The 18,718-nt window shown below is 49.3% G+C and overlaps 1 protein-coding gene across 1 annotated transcript; it reads left to right on the top strand.

The window, feature by feature from the left end:
- The first annotated feature begins 932 nt into the window (after positions 1-932).
- NOG (noggin) lies at positions 933-2,730 on the top strand. The gene has a single exon (XM_056126975.1). It carries the CDS (start codon positions 1,335-1,337, stop codon positions 2,031-2,033), a length of 699 nt encoding a protein of 232 aa, XP_055982950.1. The 5' UTR covers positions 933-1,334; the 3' UTR covers positions 2,034-2,730.
- The last annotated feature ends 15,988 nt before the right edge of the window (positions 2,731-18,718 follow it).

The following is an 18,718-nucleotide window of genomic DNA, read 5'->3' as shown; positions in this document are numbered from 1 at the left end:
GGCCCGGCTCCAGCGCCGCCGCGAGCTTTCCCCGGGACTGGCCCTGGCGGGGCGCCTAGAGCCCCAGTTGCATTGCTCCAGGAGAAAGGAGGGGGGCGGTGCATTTTGCAGGAGGAGAAGAAGGAGGGGTGGGTGGTGGGGGAGAGAGAAAATTGCGCGGAGACCTGCCAAGCGCCACCGCCGCCGCCACCGCCGCTGCCGCCGCCGCCGCCGCCGCCGCCGCCGTCGCCGCCGCCGCCGCCGCCGCCGCCGCCGCCGCCGCCGCCGCCGCCGCCGCCTGAGAGCCCCGGCGGGCAGCCCGACTGTCGGCTTCCCGGGGCATCTGGGTCCGGCGGGGCACAGCCCTGGGCGCTGCCGAAGCCGCCGCCGCCGCCTCCGCGGCGAGTGCAGGCGGCTGCCCCGGGAGCCTGTGCCGGCTCCAGCTCTTCGGGGGTGGAGAAGTGGGGGGTGGGGTTGTTGTTTGGGGGAAGCAGGGGGAGGGGGCAACGCCGAGAGAGTCAGTGGTTTCCATGGTGATGGAGCTGAAAGTGCAGGAAATTTAAAGGCTTGGACCCTGCGAGACAGACAAACCGGTGCCAACGTGCGCGGACGCCGCCGCCGCCGCCGCCGCTGGAGTCCGCCGGGCAGCGCCGGCCGCCGAGCCCCGAGCAGGAGGAGGGAAGTGCCCCCAGGACCGGCTGGGCCAGCGGCGCTGCACACAGCGGCAGGACGAGGAGCCGCGAGCGGAGGAGGAGGAGGAGGAGGAGGAGGAGGAGGAGGAGGAGGAGGAGGAGGAGGAGGAGGAGGAGGAGGAGGAGGAGGAGGAAGAAGAGGAGGAGGAGGAAGAAGAGAAGGAGGAGGAAGAAGAGGAGGAGGAGGAGGAAGAAGAGGAGGTGGTGGAGGAGGAGGAGGAGGAGGAGGAGGAGGAGGAGGAGGAGGAGGAGGAGGAGGAGGAGGAGGAGGAGGAGGAGGAGGAGGAGGAGGAGGAGGGGAGCAGCAGCTCGTCCACGCGCCCTGGGCCGCCGCCGGCCGGGGAAGGCAGCGAGGAGCCGGCGCCCCCCGCGCCCCGCGGTCGCCCTGGAGTGATTTCGGATGCCCCGCCGCGGCCGCCTGCCCGGGTAGACTCGGGAGAGGAGTCGCGGCCAACTTGGGTGCCGTTTTTTTCCGCCCGGGTGGGAGCCGGCCGCCGCGCGAAGGGCTCTCGCGGCGACTCATGCTGCCGGCCCTGCGCCTGCCCAGCCTCGGGTGAGCCGCCTCCGGAGGGACGGGGGAGCGCGGCGGCGGCGCCGCGGGCTCAGCGTGCTCTCGTCCGGGGACGCGGGACGCAGCGGCAGCCCCGGGCGCGCGCCGGAGGCATGGAGCGCTGCCCCAGCCTGGGGGTCACCCTCTACGCCCTGGTGGTGGTCCTGGGGCTGCGGGCGGCACCGGCGGGCGGCCAGCACTATCTGCACATCCGCCCGGCGCCCAGCGACAACCTGCCCCTGGTGGACCTCATCGAACACCCGGACCCTATCTTTGACCCCAAGGAGAAGGATCTGAACGAGACGCTGCTGCGCTCGTTGCTCGGGGGCCACTACGACCCAGGCTTCATGGCCACCTCGCCCCCCGAGGACCGGCCCGGCGGGGGCGGGGGCGCCGCCGGGGGCGCCGAGGACCTGGCCGAGCTGGACCAGCTGCTGCGGCAGCGGCCGTCAGGGGCCATGCCGAGCGAGATCAAAGGGCTGGAGTTCTCCGAGGGCTTGGCCCCGGGCAAGAAGCAGCGCCTGAGCAAGAAGCTGCGGAGGAAGTTGCAGATGTGGCTGTGGTCGCAGACCTTCTGCCCGGTGCTGTACGCCTGGAACGACCTGGGCAGCCGCTTCTGGCCGCGCTACGTGAAGGTGGGCAGCTGCTTCAGCAAGCGCTCGTGCTCGGTGCCCGAGGGCATGGTGTGCAAGCCGTCCAAGTCCGTGCACCTCACCGTGCTGCGGTGGCGCTGTCAGCGGCGCGGGGGCCAGCGCTGCGGCTGGATTCCCATCCAGTACCCGATCATTTCCGAGTGCAAGTGCTCATGCTAGGACTCAGGGCCCCCTGCCCCGCGCCCGGACACCTGGTCGACCCGCACCAACGCCCCCACCACCACCCGACCCCTGCTCGGTTTCCCACCAGCTCTCACCACCCTCTCCCGAGGGGATTCAATGAACTTTTTTTTTTTTTTTTTGGCTACAGAGACTTAGCTTACTGGTTCATGTAATGCACTGTTTAACTGTGTAGGAATGTATATGTGTGTGTATATACGGTCCCAGTTTTAATTTACTTATTAAAAGGTCAGTATTATACGTTAAAAGTTACCGGCTTCTACTGTATTTTTAAAAAAAATATAAGCAAAAGGAAAAAAAAGAACAGAGAAAAGAGAGACTTATTCTGGTTGTTGCTAATAATGTTAACCTGCTATTTATATTCCAGTGCCCTTCGCATGGCGAAGCAGGGGAGGGGGGGAGTTATTTTTTCTTAAACTACAAAGAGAGGGGAGAACTTTTGTAGAAGGACTTTTAAAAAGCTATTTTCCATTCTTCGGAAAGTGTTTTTGGTTTTCCTTGGACCTCGAAGAAGCTATAGAGTTCAATGTATTTTACAGTTATTGTAAATATAGAGAACAAATGGAATGACTAATCATTGTAAATTAAGAGTATCTGCTATTTATTCTTTATAATATCCCGTGTAGTAAATGAGAAAGAAATGCAGAGCAGGATTAAAGAAAACCACTAAAATCGACTGCGCTCACATTGCGATTCTGTGCCGGTGATTGATGGGGGGTGTGGGGGGGCAGGCGGGGCGGGGAAGGGTGTCGCTGTGCTTACTGTGCCTGTCTGGAGAAGGGGCTCACCCCCTCTTCGTCTGTGAGGGAGGTGACCTCTCAGCTTGGGGGGGGGGGGTCGTTACTCTCACAACCCCCTCCTTGAACATCACGTGGCCCCTATCCCGCTCCCCTGCTTTTTCTCCCTACTTCGCCTAGCTGGATCCGTCGTGACCTCGACACCCAGCCGGCCCCCTGGAGCTGACCCCAGGCTGGGCCGAGGGGCGGGGGGTGGGGAGGGTGGGCGGCCGCTTTGTGCTGCCTGACGGGCCCTTCACAATGAGGACACGTGTCTTTCACACCTACCCTGGGGGCGGAGTGCCGCTGAAACTTGACCCTCGAGGAATGGGGGGGGGGGAGATCAGAGCGCGCCCACCCAGATCCCGCCACCCCTCCAGCCTCGAAGCCCCCCCACCCAGATATCCAGTCCGTGTTAACCCTTTGCACTCCCAGAAGCAAAGGTGGTGCGAGCTGAAGCGGTCCCTGGAAACCCGCACTCTTCACCTCCCCGGATCTGAGCCCCCCCATCCAGGCGTGGCGCGCGTTTGACACTCGCCTCCCTCAGCCTCCCAGGACCTAGGCAAGACTCCTCAGAGGGTCAGGGTTTGGGAAGGGTTTGCACTGGGGTGAGAAAAAAAACTTCATCCCTGGGGTTTGCAGTTATGAACGGGGCGGGGGGGGGTGCACCTCCCCTCCACCCGCTCCCCGGCTCTGAACACTTAACCCCACTTGGCAGTTGGCAGTTGGGGGGGGGACACCCACGGAGGGAAGACTAATTAGAATCCGGATCTTAGAGTTGTGGGGGTTAGATAGGGGCAGAAGACGTGTGATCCCTTAGAGGGACGTGCAAAACATCACCCCACTCCACCGCGCCCCTAAAAAGGCAGCTGGGGGGGGGAGCGGGCGCCGGACGCACGCGCGCGTCTCCCTGCTTGGGTCCACGGTGGCGCCCATCCGCGCAGCTCCACGTGGGCCCGCTGCCTGACACTGCTCAGCGCTCCCTTTATTTATCTTGGACTCCAGAGTCGATCTCCTTGGCTCCCCCCGCCCCCCCCCCGCCTCCCACCTCCCCGCGCCTCCCTGCTGGCGTCCCTCCCGCCCCCGCCCTCCCCACCGCCCGGGTCCGGAGTGGCGGAGACTCTATGCTAATTATTTCAAACCTGCGCCGGGTCCCCAGCACAGACCTCGTGCCCCCGGCCCCGCCCGCCTGGTCCCTGCAGCCCCGGCGCTTTCTTCCCTCCGACACAGCCTCGGTGGCTCCTCATTTCAATAGCGGGGCCCGCGCGCCCGAGCCCCCTCCCGGCGCTGCCTCCGTCCGCCGTGGGACAGACGTCAGGGTATTCATTAACTGAGAGCCGAGGAATAACGGCATTATTCCCCCCCGAGAGGGCACCCTGCCCCCGCGACTATCTGAGGCTTCATTGTAAAAGGATTAAAAGTTAAAGACCTCCATCTTATGATTCTTTCATTTAATCTTCCTGGCGCCTGGGAGACATGCTCGATGGATGGATGATGGCTTTTAAAATATTCCTAATGTCGGCTACCTTAAGACTCCAAGCCGGGCAAACAAACGTAATTTATTTCCCGAAGAAAGGGGATATTGAGATGTTTAAGTTTATGAACCGCCGTCCCCATGTATATTTGTTAAGTTCTGACAAATACCCAAATAACGTTAAAATCAGCCATTCATCACTTATGAATTTATGCAAAACTTTCTGCGCCCCGGGCCAATATTTTTTTAGACCGAGTTTCACTTGCGAGGAGGGGCGGAGGCGGTGGGGAGGGGGAAAGGGGAGGGGGCTCATGGTGTGTGTGTGTGTGTGTGTGTGTGTATGTGTGTGTGTGTGTGTGTGTGCGCGCGTGTGCGCGCGCGCGTGTGTGTGCGTGTGTGTGCGCGCGCGCGCGCGCGTTGCGGAGCGGTGGGAAGGGGTGGGGGGAAGAAAGCAAGAATTTTCATGCCTGGTAAACACGCGAATTATGCGAAGAGAGTTATTCCCAGCTGGGCGGGCAGCCAAAACCCGAGAGCGCGCCGAGGCCAGCGCCCCCACCCCCACGTTGGCAATGTCATTGGATCACAATGCGAGGTCTTCCCCTCCGCGACGCCCCCTCCTCCCCGCGCCCGCCAGCCCGCCCGCCCGCCCGCGCCCCTCCTCCCCACCCCTGCCCACTTGGAAAACCCGCTCGCTCGCAGCCGGCGAGCTTCTCGGCTTTCAGAGCCAGAGCGCCTGGGAGCTGCGGCGAGCGCCCGCGCTGCAGACGTGCGGGCGAGACTCAGCCCACCGCTCCGAGGCGCACCCGGCCCGGGCCCCGGCCGCCGCCGCTCGCTGGGTGCGCGCACGGAGCACCCGCAGGATGCAGGCGGGTCTCGGGCGGGCCAAGACGGCTACGCCTCCCCATTCGTGTTACCGGTGCTCAGACTAATAATAGTATCAACGCGGAAAGCTGCGGGCTGTGTGTGTGTGTATGGGGGGGCGGGTGCGGTTGTGGGGGGGACGTCAGCTCTGGGCAGAGAGGCCAGAAAACTGCCCTCCGCGCTGTCAGCCCTTGCCTACCTCCCAGACGCAGGGAAATTGATCTTGCTGTCTTCTGCGGCTTTGACAGCCAGTGTCTATGAATTTAGGCAGCTGCTGGGGGGTGGGGGGTGAGGGGTGGGTGTATGCCGCCCCAGGATGGACTTTCCTAACTCTTACACATACAGACACAGCCACATGGGACTTTTTCAAAATCCTGGGAAACAAAGACCGGTTTCCACCACCCAGGCCTCCTGCCGCGTTTGGAAGAATTCAAGCATCGACCCTCTTTTCAATGCTTCCCTTTACTCCTTCCTTCCGCCAGGCCAACACGCCCACACTTCATGCACGAGCATCCCGAGGCCTCCGGTCCAGGGAAGGCCAGCCTCTCCCTCCCAATGAGGGTCCCTCCTCTCCCCCCACCCCACACACACACACAGTCTGGGAATAGGATCTGGTTCCCTATTGAGATGGAGAAGGCCAAGGGGTTCATTATCAGTCTTGCTTCTGAGACTCCTGGGAAAGGGGCTTGAAGTTTGGTGGCAGCTGCGGGAGGAAGCTGGCTGTGTATTAAGAGCTCTCAGCTCTGCTGGATGGGGACAGCAGAGGGAGGGCCCTGCCCATGTTGGTATTTCGAATGGGGTGATTCATTCTTTTTCTTTAATGCTCTTGGAATGTAGGAGCTGGAGGGGAGCTTAGAGCCATGCCCACCGCTGGGTTTACAGATGAGAAGACTGAGCTCTGAGCAGAGACTTGCTACGGCACCACACACTTACTGGTCAGGGTTGGCAATGGGGTGGGGGTGCCCGGGTTTTCCCTGTTCTCTTTTTTCTTAGCTCATTCTTTTTGCTTTGTTCTTTTCTTTTGATTCTAATTTTAAAATGGGGAGGGGAGCTGTGACCCTCTAAATGGGCAACATAGTAAGACATCCACCAGGAGGCTGTCACATCTATTAGCAGGCAGTTTTTAATGGCTTGCGATGTGTCGAGCACAGAGCTAGGCCCTTTATCCACATAGGCAGGCAACGTCTCCGGTTTCCAAATAAGGAACGAGGAACGCAGAGAATGTAGCATCTCGCCAGAGCCACGTAGTAAGTGGCACCGTTCTGCCCTGAAATTCGAGTGGCCACGGAAGCTTGTATGCCTTGTCAATGCCCTTGCTCCCTTCCAGTATGGGAACACCTGGCTCGGGAGACACCGTGTGCCACATTGTGTGCTGGCACGTCTCAACTCAAACCCTGTAGGAACTAATGTCTGGTAAGCCAGCAGAACAATTTTGTATACTCTGCTATGGGCAAGGACCCCTGTTGACACCCCAGCCACACACAGGAAAGTTTGCAGTGCAGTAGAGGGAGGAAGAAGTGGTGTACAGGTAAACAGTGAAAGAGGAATACAGAAAGCCAGCCTGTAGGACTCATGCTAGACTAGACAGCCAAAAGAGATCACTCTGAAGCTCACATGGCACTTGGAATGGCAGCCTAACTGGAGAGGAAATGTAGAGGGAAAAGTATTTGGATGGAGAAAGCAGTGTATAGAAAGTGTGTGTGTGTATGTGCATATGTGTGTGTGTTTGGGAAATAGTTCAGAAGGGGGTAATCTATGCCAAGTGAGAACAGTCTAGAAGATCCAAAAAGGAAACTGAAGACAAATTATAGAGGACCTTGGAAGCCAACGAAGGGCGGGCAGTAACTGTTTAGGTCACCGGGACCATTGGAAACTCTTGCTAGGTCAGGGACACCTTTAGGGCATGAGAATAGAATTGTTGCTTCATTTGATAAACAACTTTTGAACACTGTTCTGACCATCTGTGGATGGTTATCATGTGACAACACAACTACCAGTCTTCAAACAGCGTTTACTCTGCTCAAGATATAATGAATATCTCTTGATGTCATGATGTCATGAGCATCCCACAGAACAGGATTTGGGAAGGGATCTGCTGGGATATTCATGACATCAGATGAAGGATAATACAGAACCTTCCCAAGTGGCTGCCAGCACCTGACCACCAGCTGGGAGCTCAGCTCACTTGTAGAACAGAGCTCATATGGCTTAGGCATTCTCACAGCCTGAGAATGGGGTCATCCCCTAGAGCAGGTCATGGCTCTAAGAGAAACTGTTCCACGAATCCTGCCCAGAAGCGACACGCCCCCTTATGACAATGCATTAAAGGGCCCACCACACTGTTCCAGCTGCCCTCTGTTGGTTAAGTAAGTCCCCTAGACCCAATTAGACTCAAGCCTGGAAGAAAATAGATATTATCTCTTCATGGGAGCAATAGCAAGGAATTGGAGTTTCAGAAATGAGGGCTCACATCAATCTACTGCAAGCACTTTCTCAAGACTAACCACAGCTGAACACCCAGAGCACAAAAATGGAAAGACACCGCCCTTCTCAACTTAAGTTTAGTGCCGGAGACCACTAAACTTAAGTTGAGAAGGATGGATAGGAACTGGAATAGTGGTTGACAGAATTTTAGTCAAGAAAGACTTTCTCATAGTCCAGAAAGAGCCAGTAAGAGGCTGTACTCATATGTGTGAAGGCCAATGACCATTTTCCAGAAGACTGGAGAGGATCTGGTGATTGACTGGGTATGAGTGCTGAGAAAGAAGTCAAAAAGGCTTCTGATGTTTCAGCTCTGCAAGTGACCTAGCATAGATCCCAACCACCTTGCCAAAAACCCAGAAAGTGTCCAGATCTGTCCAGAAGAGAGAAAAATCTGGGAAGCCTCCATTTATAAGTGAATTGAATGGACAAATGAAAGAGTTAATAAATGAAAGAAAGGAGGGAACAGCAAGAAGAGGGCAGGAAGGATTAAAGAATTCTGCTCAGTAAGATTCTCCCCATGCAAGTACAAAATGCATTTGCATGCAGAGATGGTATAAACTGGGAAAAGCAAAAAGACCTAGGAGCCAAGAGTGAGGAAAGGTGCCCAGACTCCTTGACTAGTGTCACCAGTCTGGTGGTTCACATTCATTGCCACCTTTCATCCTCGTGAATGAGGAGTTTCATCCCATAATGGGAAGTGAGGCACAGAAAGGTTAAGAGACTGGCCCAGGGCTGCACATCCAGTAAGAAGAGGCCTCTGCATTCAAATCCAAGGCTGAATGAAGTGGGATTCACTCTCTCCCTGCAGTCTTCCCTGGCTGGAATAAATCATCCTCTCTGTGCGGCTCTATCACAGTAAGTATTTCAGTCTCTAAGGAGACAATATTTTAGTAAATAGTTGATATTGGATGATAAAAAGTGACCAATTTGGCTTAGAAGAAGGGTTTCAGGATCAGCTCTATGGGGTTTACATGGACAATGTGTGTGGAACAGTGGGTCAGAGAGATAGTGCAGGGGTTAAGACTCTTGCCTCACAATGCAGCAGATCCCAATTCAACCCCATGTACCACATATGATCCCCTGAGCAAAATCCATACACTGCATATGATCTCTGAGCACAGAGCCAGAAGTGAACCCCTATTACTGCCAAGTATGACCCAAGGACCCCAAAAGACCAAGAACAAAACAAAATATAGGCAAAAAATTGAAACTATTTTCCTCTGAGGTCAAGAATAAGACAAGGATGTCCATTCTCACCACTACTGTTCAATGTAGTGTGAGAAGATCTAACACAATCAGACAACAGAGGATACAATAAACACAATAAAGGCAATCAGAAAGTAAAGGAAACAATCCTATTTACAATGGTATCAAAGTGTTAAATATTTTGGAATAAATAAAAAAGGGAATATCTGGGTACCCTAAACTGTAAGATACATGTTGAAAGAAACAGAAGAAGAAACAGAGATGAACAGACTTGATATTCATTGCTCATGGATTGGAAGAAGATCATTGAATAGCTAGATTACCTAAAGCAATGTATAGATACAGTGCAATCACTACCAAAATCCCAGGGTTCTTCACAGAAATAAAACCGAAGAATTACATGCATTTGAAATTACAAATATGGTTAAATTGCAAATTGCAAAAGATCCTGGTGGGGGGTGGGGGGGGAAGGGGAGGGGTGGAATGGAACAAACATGGAATTATCAAGTTCCCTAACTCAAACTGTACTCTAAAGTGATAGTAATTAAAATAGCAGGGTATGGGACTGGAGAGATAGTACAGTGGGAAAGATGTATGCCTTGCACGTGGCTGGCCCCGGTTCATCCCCCCTATCCCATTCCCCAAGCATCACCAGGAGCAATTCCTGAGTGTAGAGACAGGAGTAACCCCCGACAGGTAGGGCATTTGCCTTGCCCATGGCCAATCTGCATGTGATCCCCAGCATGCTTTAGGGTCCCCAGAGCACTGCCAGGGGTAATTCCCGAGTACAGAGCCAGGAACCCCTGAGCAAAACCAGGTATGGCCCAAAAACAAAAACAAAAAAATTAAAATAGCATGGTGTTAGAATAAAAACAGATATAGCCCAATGAAACAGAATTGAGAGAAATAAACCCACATACACATGCATAAGTACGTAATGGCAAGAGAGCCATAAGCTTACCATAGAGACAACCTTTTAAATGTTGGTATTGAGAATACTGAGCAAACATATGCAAATGAATAAAACTAGATCACCATACACAAAATTCACTCAAAGTGGATTAAAGGCAAGGACATAAGAACGGAAACCATCAGATACATAAAAGAAAACAGGGGATATACTTTTTTAGGGGGGACCTTTTAAGCGGTGTTAAGGAGCCCAGGGGCCATTCCCACTGATACATGGCCTGGCAATGCTGGGCCTGATGGTTAGTTGCTTGAACTTAGTGAAGCAGCACTTCTTGGTCTGGCAGAGTAGGGGGCCACCAGGGCTGTCCTCACAGGCGCTTAGGGCATCATGGTACAAGGGCATGGCATATGCACTCCAATACTTTGAGCTCTCTCCCCAATCCAGGATATCTTGATATCATCATTAGAGATATTTGGGGGTAAGAGAAAAAGAAATAAAGAAAGAGAGAAGGGAAAAGGAAGAAAGAAAGAAGGAAGGAAAGAAAGAAAGAAAGAAAGAAAGAAAGAAAGAAAGAAAGAAAGAAAAAGAAAGGAGAAAGGAAAGAGGGAGGGAGGGAGGGAGGGAGGGAGGGAGCACCAGAGAGGAAAGGAAGGTAAATAATAAAAAATCAGAACAAAAACTAAATGAGAGGATATCAAAATATTTTTGCAACAAAAGAAATTTACATTAAAACAAAAATTGATCTCATCAAATAAAAGCTGTTTGTACAATATATATTCTATACAAAATTTCATAAATCTCAACCACTTAAAAATTATTTTTAAAATTGACTGAAGTTCTGAATTTTGCTTGAGCGGGCCCAGTAACGTCTCCATTTTGAGACTTCTTGTTACTGTGTTTGGCATGGTGTTTGCCTTGTGTGCAGCCAACCCGGCTGAGCCGGGTTCGATTCCTCCATCCCTCTCGGAGAGCCCGGCAAACTACCGAGAGTATCTCGCCCGCACGGCAAAGCTTGGCAAGCTACCCGTGATGTATTCAATATGCCAAACACAGTAACAAGTCTCACAATAGAGACGTTACTGGGCCTGCTAGAGCAAATCAATGAACAACAGGAGGACGGTGCTACAGTGCTACACTGAAGTTCTAAATAGATTTCTCCAAAGAAGATACAAAGATATAAAGAGAATCATTAACATAAAAAGTTGATCATTGTATAATTGAAACCCAAGCACAAAAATTTGTAAGTCTACAACTGTACCTCATGGTGACTCACTAATAAAAATTAAAAAATAAATCACTGTCACTGTCACTGTGCTCCCGTTGTTTGATTCCTCCACCCCTCTCGGAGAGCCCGGCAAGCTATCAAGAGTATCTCGCCCGCACGGCAGAGCCTGGCAAGCTCCTCGTGACGTCTTCGATATGCCAAACACAGTAACAACAAAGTCTCCAATGGAGACGTTACTGGGCCTGCTCGAGTTAAAAAATAAATAAATAAAATTTTAAAAAAGTTGTTTATTATCTCTTATTATTAGGGAAATGCAAATCATTTCAATGAGATATCAACTAACATCTATAAGAACAATTGTTGCTTCTCACCCAAAAGATAAGAATCAGAAAGTATTGGAGGGGATTTAGAAAGAAGGAAACTCTTAAACTTTGGGTGAGAATGCAAACTAACACTGCCATCATAGAAAACAGTCTGGATAATACCCAAAAATTAAAGATAGAAGTTCCATATGAACTAGGCAACTCGCTTCTCTGAAAGACAGAAAAATACTAATTTGAGAACTTATATGCAGCATTTTTGCAGCATTTTCTATAATAGCCAAGAGCTGGGAACAACTGTTACCAGCACAGCTGGGTGAATAACTGATCAATGGCTAAAGATATGATATAGGCAAGCAATGAAGTACTATTAAGCTATTTTAAAAGATGAAATCTTGCCATATGCAACAAGTGGATAAACTTAGAAAATCTCTGCTCAGTGGAATACACCAGATAGTGAAATAAAAACATTTTTTAATTTAATAAAAAATATTTTTAATGTATATGTGGTTTATCTTAAAAAAGATGAATTGAACAAGGCAAAAATAAACTTTGGACTATAAAACCAAGTCCTGGTTATAAGGGGAAAAGGGAAGGTTGGATGTATCGGGACACAGGGAACAAATACGTGATGACGACGGAGAGGTTGTGTAAATGCTGAACTTAAGGTAGTAGATACAGTTGTTGATTTTCAATGATGTAGGCCTGAAATTTGTACACTCTTATAATGCAATGTTATTTCAATTTTTAAAAGCTAGTTTCAGGAATATATATATATATACATATATATATGTGTATGCACATATCTATATTTGTATATCAGTTTCTGTACATGTGACTTTTTTTCTGGGAAGAAAAACTGTCCTTTTCATACAGTTCTTAAAGAACTATATCATAAAGATTACAGGTTGCATGAGTTTGTTTTAAAGAACAAACTTCCATTTGTAGCTTGTTTTTTCATCTCCATTGTGGTTTGACAGGCTTGACATAGTTAAGTGTTCAACACACCCTGGTAAAGTGAAGCAAAGGGACTTCAGAGTCAACAGAGAAGCCACCAAAGTCTCTTAAGCAAGGAATAGATGAGGTGGGAAGATTTTTCTAGATTAAGAAGGTGACTGGGTGAGAAAAGAGAAATAAAGAGAACTCAGGAAATAGCTAAAGTGGTTTAGCATGTGCTTTACTTGTACAAGGCCCTGAGTTCAGTCCCCTGACACCTGATAGTCCCTCAAGCACTGCCACACATTGCCCTGCTGGTACCCAACTACCGCCAGGTGTGGTCCTGGTGGCCACCAGCTCTCCAGCTGTGGTTTCTATAAATAAAGGACAAGAGAGATGACATAGTGGGTAGGGCACTTGTCCTGCTTGTAGTTTACCTTGGTTAGATATACGGCAGGCACTAAATAAAATAAGTTCCCCAGAGAACTGCTTGGAGTGATCCCTAAGTACAGAGCCAGGAATAAGTCCTGAGCACAGCCAGGGATGGCCCCAAAACAATTAAGTATAAATGAGAAATAAAAGATTAAAAAGTAATGTTGAAAGCTGGAAAGCCATGTAAGAGTCTGCTTCTTCATCTGATTCTCGAGGACGGAATTAACAAGGGAGGGAGAGAAAAGAAAACTCCCTCAAACACAAAACATTTCCAGGAAAACCAAAGTTAGAGTCAGTCTGCATTTTCTTATAAGGCAACCATTTGCTGAAGTTGAGATGAAGTTGCCCAAATGGAACACAACTTTTTGTCATGGTTCTCACCCCTCCCTTATGCCATGTTTTAATCATTTTGTTACCCACAAACACCATTTTGGGGATTTGATATGAGGAGATATTAGATACAGGAAGAGATTAGATATAGAGACAAAGTAAAAAAAAAACTGCTTTTTTGAAATAAGAGTAAAGGAAGTCCTGAAATAAATCATGTACAGAATTTGAAAAGGGGATCTGTAATCTAAATTCTAAGTAAAGATTTTGGGAATTACCATTTAGAGGGAATGGGCTCTCCCAAGTGGTGCTCAGGAGGCCTGGGGTGGGATCTGAGGTGCCCTTCCAGGGATTCTCAGGCAATGGACATAGCAATTCAATAAGAGGGCCTAAGAATGCAATGCTGCTCAGGCCCTGAGGTGCTGAGGATTAGTCAGTGCCAAGGGTTTCCCAACCACCCTGACCCTGCATGGGAACCTCCAGGGCTGAAACTTGGAACCCTCCACCTCTGTACCTGATGTGCATGGAAAACCACATGGTGCCAGGAATCTAATCAGGGCTGGCTGCATGCAAGTCATGCACCTTAACCCCTGTAAACTCTCTCTCTCTCTCTCTTTCTCTGTGTGTGTGTATATGTGTGTGTGTATGTGTCTCCCTGTATCTCTACCTCTGTCTTTCCCTCTATCTCTGTCTCTCTCTGTCTCTCTGTCTCTCCCTGTCTGTCTGTCTGTCCATCTCTTTCTCTCACTCTCACTCTCTCTGTCTCTCTCTGTGTCTCTGTCTCCCTGACTCTCTGTCTCTGTCTCTATTTCTCTCTCACTCTCTCTCTCTCTTTCTGTCTCTCTGTCCTTGGAATCACAATTTCATTACACAGAAATGAACTTGAAATTCCTCACCTCCTCAACTAAGACTTGTTAAACCCAATTGGTTTGTCTCTGTTCTAGTTACTCTGAAACAAGGCTGGCATGAGAAGCCACATTGCCAGATTTCCAGTACAAGTACAAACAGTGTTAGAATTTACAAAGCACTTTCATGTACAAAAAAAAAATGTAGGTACACTGAGACAGGAACAATCCTGAAGGTTTGTCGTATGTTCCCAGAGCCTAACACAGTACCTGGCCCATAGTGGGTATTACCAAGTTTTGCCTGAAGGGGCCAATGTCCATGGGCTTGTTTTACAGTCAGGAAAACTGAAGTTCACAGAAGTTGAAAGGCAGATGCTTGCAGATGGCAGATGGCTCCAGGAGTAGCTGATGCCATTCCCAATGGAAGATACAGCTGCTGCTATTTTTGGGGGGTGAGGATACAGCTCAGGAACTAACTGAACATCTGCAGGCGGCTGGACAATTCCATGGGATTAAAGATAAGGGAGATTGTGGCTTGTTCCTTGAAACAGACTTACCAGGGGCTGGTGAGGGCTCCTTTTTCCAGCAGGGTTTGAAGGCACTGTCAGTTCCATTCAGGAACTAGTCACAGAAGAAAAATAGTTCTCCCATTTTACAGATGTGGAAACTAGTGGAAACAGGAATCTTAAGTGACATATTCAAGAGAGCAGAGCCAGCTGGTGGACCCAAAACATCAAACAGCTAGCACTTGGTGGGGGGGGGGGGAGCGACTGGTGGGAGAAGCAAAGGGGTTTAGTGCTCCCCGAGTTTAGATCCCTACTAGTCTCCCTGATTCTATTCCCATCCCAGTTCCAATCCATTTTCCACGCTGTCGCTGCAGTGACCTGAAGACACACATGTGCTTGTCACTCCCTTGCTTAAAACTTCTCAGGGGTATCCCACAGCTCTGCAGATAAAGGCTGGAATCCTCACCAGCTTGGGGTCCCTCTCCAGAGGTCTCTGGGCTCAAGCCTCAACGCCTGTCTTCTGCGTTTTCTCAAGCATGCACTCTGCCTGCTTCTGGACCTCTGAGTCTATGGCACCTCTGTCTGGCATACCTCCTCTGCTACCTGTGCCAGGTGTCAAATCTTAGGGTAGACAGGCATACCCCTTCTGAACCATGTGTTTTCAGCTCTAAAGACTTTATCTTCAGAGAATATACAGTGTATAGTTGATATTTATGATTTACAGTTATCTGTGCTCTCTGTCACCAGTTTTGATCATCACAGTGTCCTTAGGTATAGATATAGTCTAAGTCACCTATACAGAGAGTAAAGATATAGCATGCGTTGTGTGTATAGTAGTATTCTTCTATCCAATACATTTATACACACACACACACACACACACACACACACGCATCTATGAATGCACAAAATAAATGAAGAAGTATTTGTTGGTCATCTTCCAGGTATAAATTAGGTACCAGCTAGGTCTCTGAGTATGCTGAGAATTCAGAGTCCAGTTTTTGTTCAATAGTGATCCAGGAAAAATCTAAGAATGTGACCAAACACATGACACAGAGCAAGGGCCAGGGCTGTTGAGATGACTCCAAAGCGACTCTATCAGTACTGGGGATTACAGTGAATCACAGACAGGGACACTGACGGTCCCTGTCTGCTTGAGTACGTGGGGAGGGCAGACAGAGTTTCCAGATAACTCTTTCAGTAAATCAAGGTCCCACCCAGTAAAAGGGTATCCACCACCTAAAGAAGTTTCCCCATCAGACTCTAGATAACATTGAGAGAGTATGTCCGAAGAGAAAAATCTGAGAAGACTCTCCAGGCGTCATGGAAGATCCCCCTTTCCCCACATGTGAAACCTGTCAAATAGTAGAGATTACGTTATCTGCAGAACTGTTCGAACTTAATCCTTCCGGCCCAGGGAATAATAAAATTAAACAATGACTCACACATGCCGAATACTTTACCATTTAAAAACCACTTTCATACCCATGATCTCTTCCAAACACACACAAGAACTCATAGTCAGAGTTCTGATGATCCTTTTTAAAGGCAAGAAAACTGAGGCTGGAGAATGTACCCTGAAATGCATAACCTCTCTACTGGGAAAGGAGTTTGATATTATGGAGGGGGGTGCAGGGGGAAACCTTGGAAATTGGAGTGAAACTGACCTAGATTTGAGTCCTTCACTACAGATACTAGCCGTGGACCTAAGACCCCTGCCCTCCCTCTATAACACAAATAGAGCTGTGGTATCTCCCCCTCCCACTGTGCTGGACTTGTGTGTTCAGCCACATGGGGGTGGGCGTAGGGGCTCCTGCCAGAAGATATATTCTTTTCAGAACAAATCTGGATTGCTTCTCTGTATTCAAACTCATCATGCCTCTCTTTATCAGAAAGGAAGCTGAAGATCCTACAACCTAGAAGCTGTGACTGATCATCCACCCAATTTTTCATCTGCAAGACCCACAGCTCAAAGAAAGGATCCAATGGATTCTTTTTCTCCATTGACAAAAAAAGGTATTAGGCTTATTGTTGTATTTATGCAACAAAATATTGTATAAAGGCTTTGTATTTATGGCTTGTTGCTATTTACAGCTTTTTGCTCTTGTTGTGGTTTCAGTCATTGTTCAATGAAGGGAGGTGAATGGAATTTGGCACCTGACCATGGTGCTTACTGTCAAAGGGAAGGAAAGAAGATGTTAACAGAGGCCTAGACCCTCGGGCAAGTTGCCTCGGATGATGGCATTTGGGGAAAACTGTTCAACCTTGAGATTGAGAAGCATTTGAATCCTCACATAATCAGCAGCTCCAAAATATTGCTAAGTCTTTATCAGTCTTGGTCTCTAACATGAGGTCTGACATTGACCAGGGACACTCTCCCTCCCTGGACTCTATGTGTCTTCTATCCAGGATGGTGGTTGTGAATAGACAGACAATGGTCTTGAAAACTCTTTATTGCTGATGCTACATGCAGACTCTTCTGGGGCTCTCGTCTTTAATGGGGGGCAAATATCTGTCTTATAACCAGGTTCCTGCCCCTGACAAGGAGCAAGAATAATGCTCATCCAGTTTCCTGGAGGCGGTCCCTTCTGCGGTAGCTAGGACATCTCTGGTGGAAGGACAACCACCAGAAGAGGGGCCTTTCTGGAATTAGAACAAATGCAGGCTAATTTGGCTAATTAGTATGCCTGCCTCTGTTTATGTAGAGCAAGCTCCTGACTGTCATTCTACCACCAACAACCCTTTATCCGCTTCCCCCAAGGTCCATGTGCAGTATGATTTCTTTTTGGCCTGCATCTTTAGAGATAGATGCTCCTCAAGGTTCTGGACAGTTCTCTACTCCCTTCATTTTCTCTGCCTGGGGTGGAGAGATCTGGGGAGAAAGAGGTAATGAACCCTGGACACCAGGATCTAAATCTGAACCTCAGACCAGATATCTTTCCTGAGCTCCATGACTGCATAGCTAGTTACCTCCTCACCTAATCCGTGTCAAGCACAAATCCAGTGCTGCTGTACTCCACAACCTTCTGCTCTATTTCAGTTTTCTTGTTTTTGACTAATGATTCCACCATGCATCCAGACATAATAGATCTACCCTCCCCTTAAAAAGTTTCTGGTTTGAGGCTGGAGCAATAGCACAGCGGGTAGGGCGTTTGCCTTGCACGCGGCCGACCCGGGTTCAATTCCCAGCATCCCATATGGTCCCCTGAGCACCGCCAGGGGTAATTCCTGAGCACAGAGCCAGGAGTAATCCCTGTGCATTGCCGGGTGTGACCCAAAAACCAAAAAAAAAAAAAGTTTCTGGTTCACCTCTTATCAGTATGATTCTCTCCTCATTTAAAAGTGTTATCAACACTACTTGGATTAATTTCTCAATCCATGTTCTCTTCCCCATCTTCACTATGAATTGTTGTTCAGACCCTCAACGTCTCTTGCACTAACCTTTAACTAGATTGGTAGCAGTATCCCTGATACCATTGCTTTGTCTCTCGTCTATTTTATATTCATCATTGCCACGTGAGTTGACATTTTCCTAGTACATACTCCAAACTTCTTGTGCCTTCCTGTCGAACCATGGGAGAGCTTCCTTAGCATGGCACCCAAGTTCTTTATAATCTATGACCCCGATTGACCTTCTACTATAATGCACCATCATTTTCTGCTCCACCCACCCTCATCAATCAGCCACACTAACTTACTCAAGGTTGCCTGAACTTGCCAGCCCTTTGATGTTTTTGCTTACATTGTTTGTTCTACCTAAAATGCCCCCTGCCCCACCCTTGCCCCATCTCCCCAGACTAGAATTCCACCTTAGGAAGACATACTCAGACGTCAGGACTCGGCTCGCATGGCAGTTCCTCAGCCCTTGGTCAGGTTGGAATTAACTGAGCCACCCTTTGTTCTCCCACATTGCTTAATAAAAATAATAATAATAAACAACAGCTGTTAACTGCCTATATGTAACAGGTACTATCCTAGTAGCTTTTTTGTGCATTATATCATGTAAATGCCTCTAGCAATCCTATATTGTATTCCTACTGGTATGTAAAAGGTTTAAAGAGAGATTTGGTGCCCTTCCCAAGGTTAATTAGTGACAAAGCCAAGATTCAAAGCCTTAACTCTATTCTTTTTATCTAATTTATAATATTATTAATGATAGTAATACAATACTTGTATTATAATAGGAATACTATTGATGAGCTTCATGCACACAACATTCTAACACCTCATCTACCACCACATTATCTGCTTCCCTCCACCAATATTCCAAGGACCCCTTCCATCCCACCTCTCATCCCCAGGTAAGTTTAGTTCTGAGCATCAGCTCTCAGGTTCTGTTGCCTTTGGCCATTTGGTGTTCCC

Source organism: Sorex fumeus, unplaced genomic scaffold (assembly GCF_029834395.1).
Source record: "Sorex fumeus unplaced genomic scaffold, SorFum_2.1 ptg000063l, whole genome shotgun sequence".
NCBI classification, from domain to species: Eukaryota; Metazoa; Chordata; class Mammalia; order Eulipotyphla; family Soricidae; genus Sorex; species Sorex fumeus.
Note: the sequence above shows the minus strand (reverse complement) of the source record. Positions and strands in the feature narration are given on the sequence as shown.

Excerpts from the sequence above, each read along its gene's own strand:
- NOG (XM_056126975.1), top strand. The coding sequence starts at position 1,335 with ATGGAGCGCTGCCCCAGCCTGGGGGTCACCCTCTACGCCCTGGTGGTG.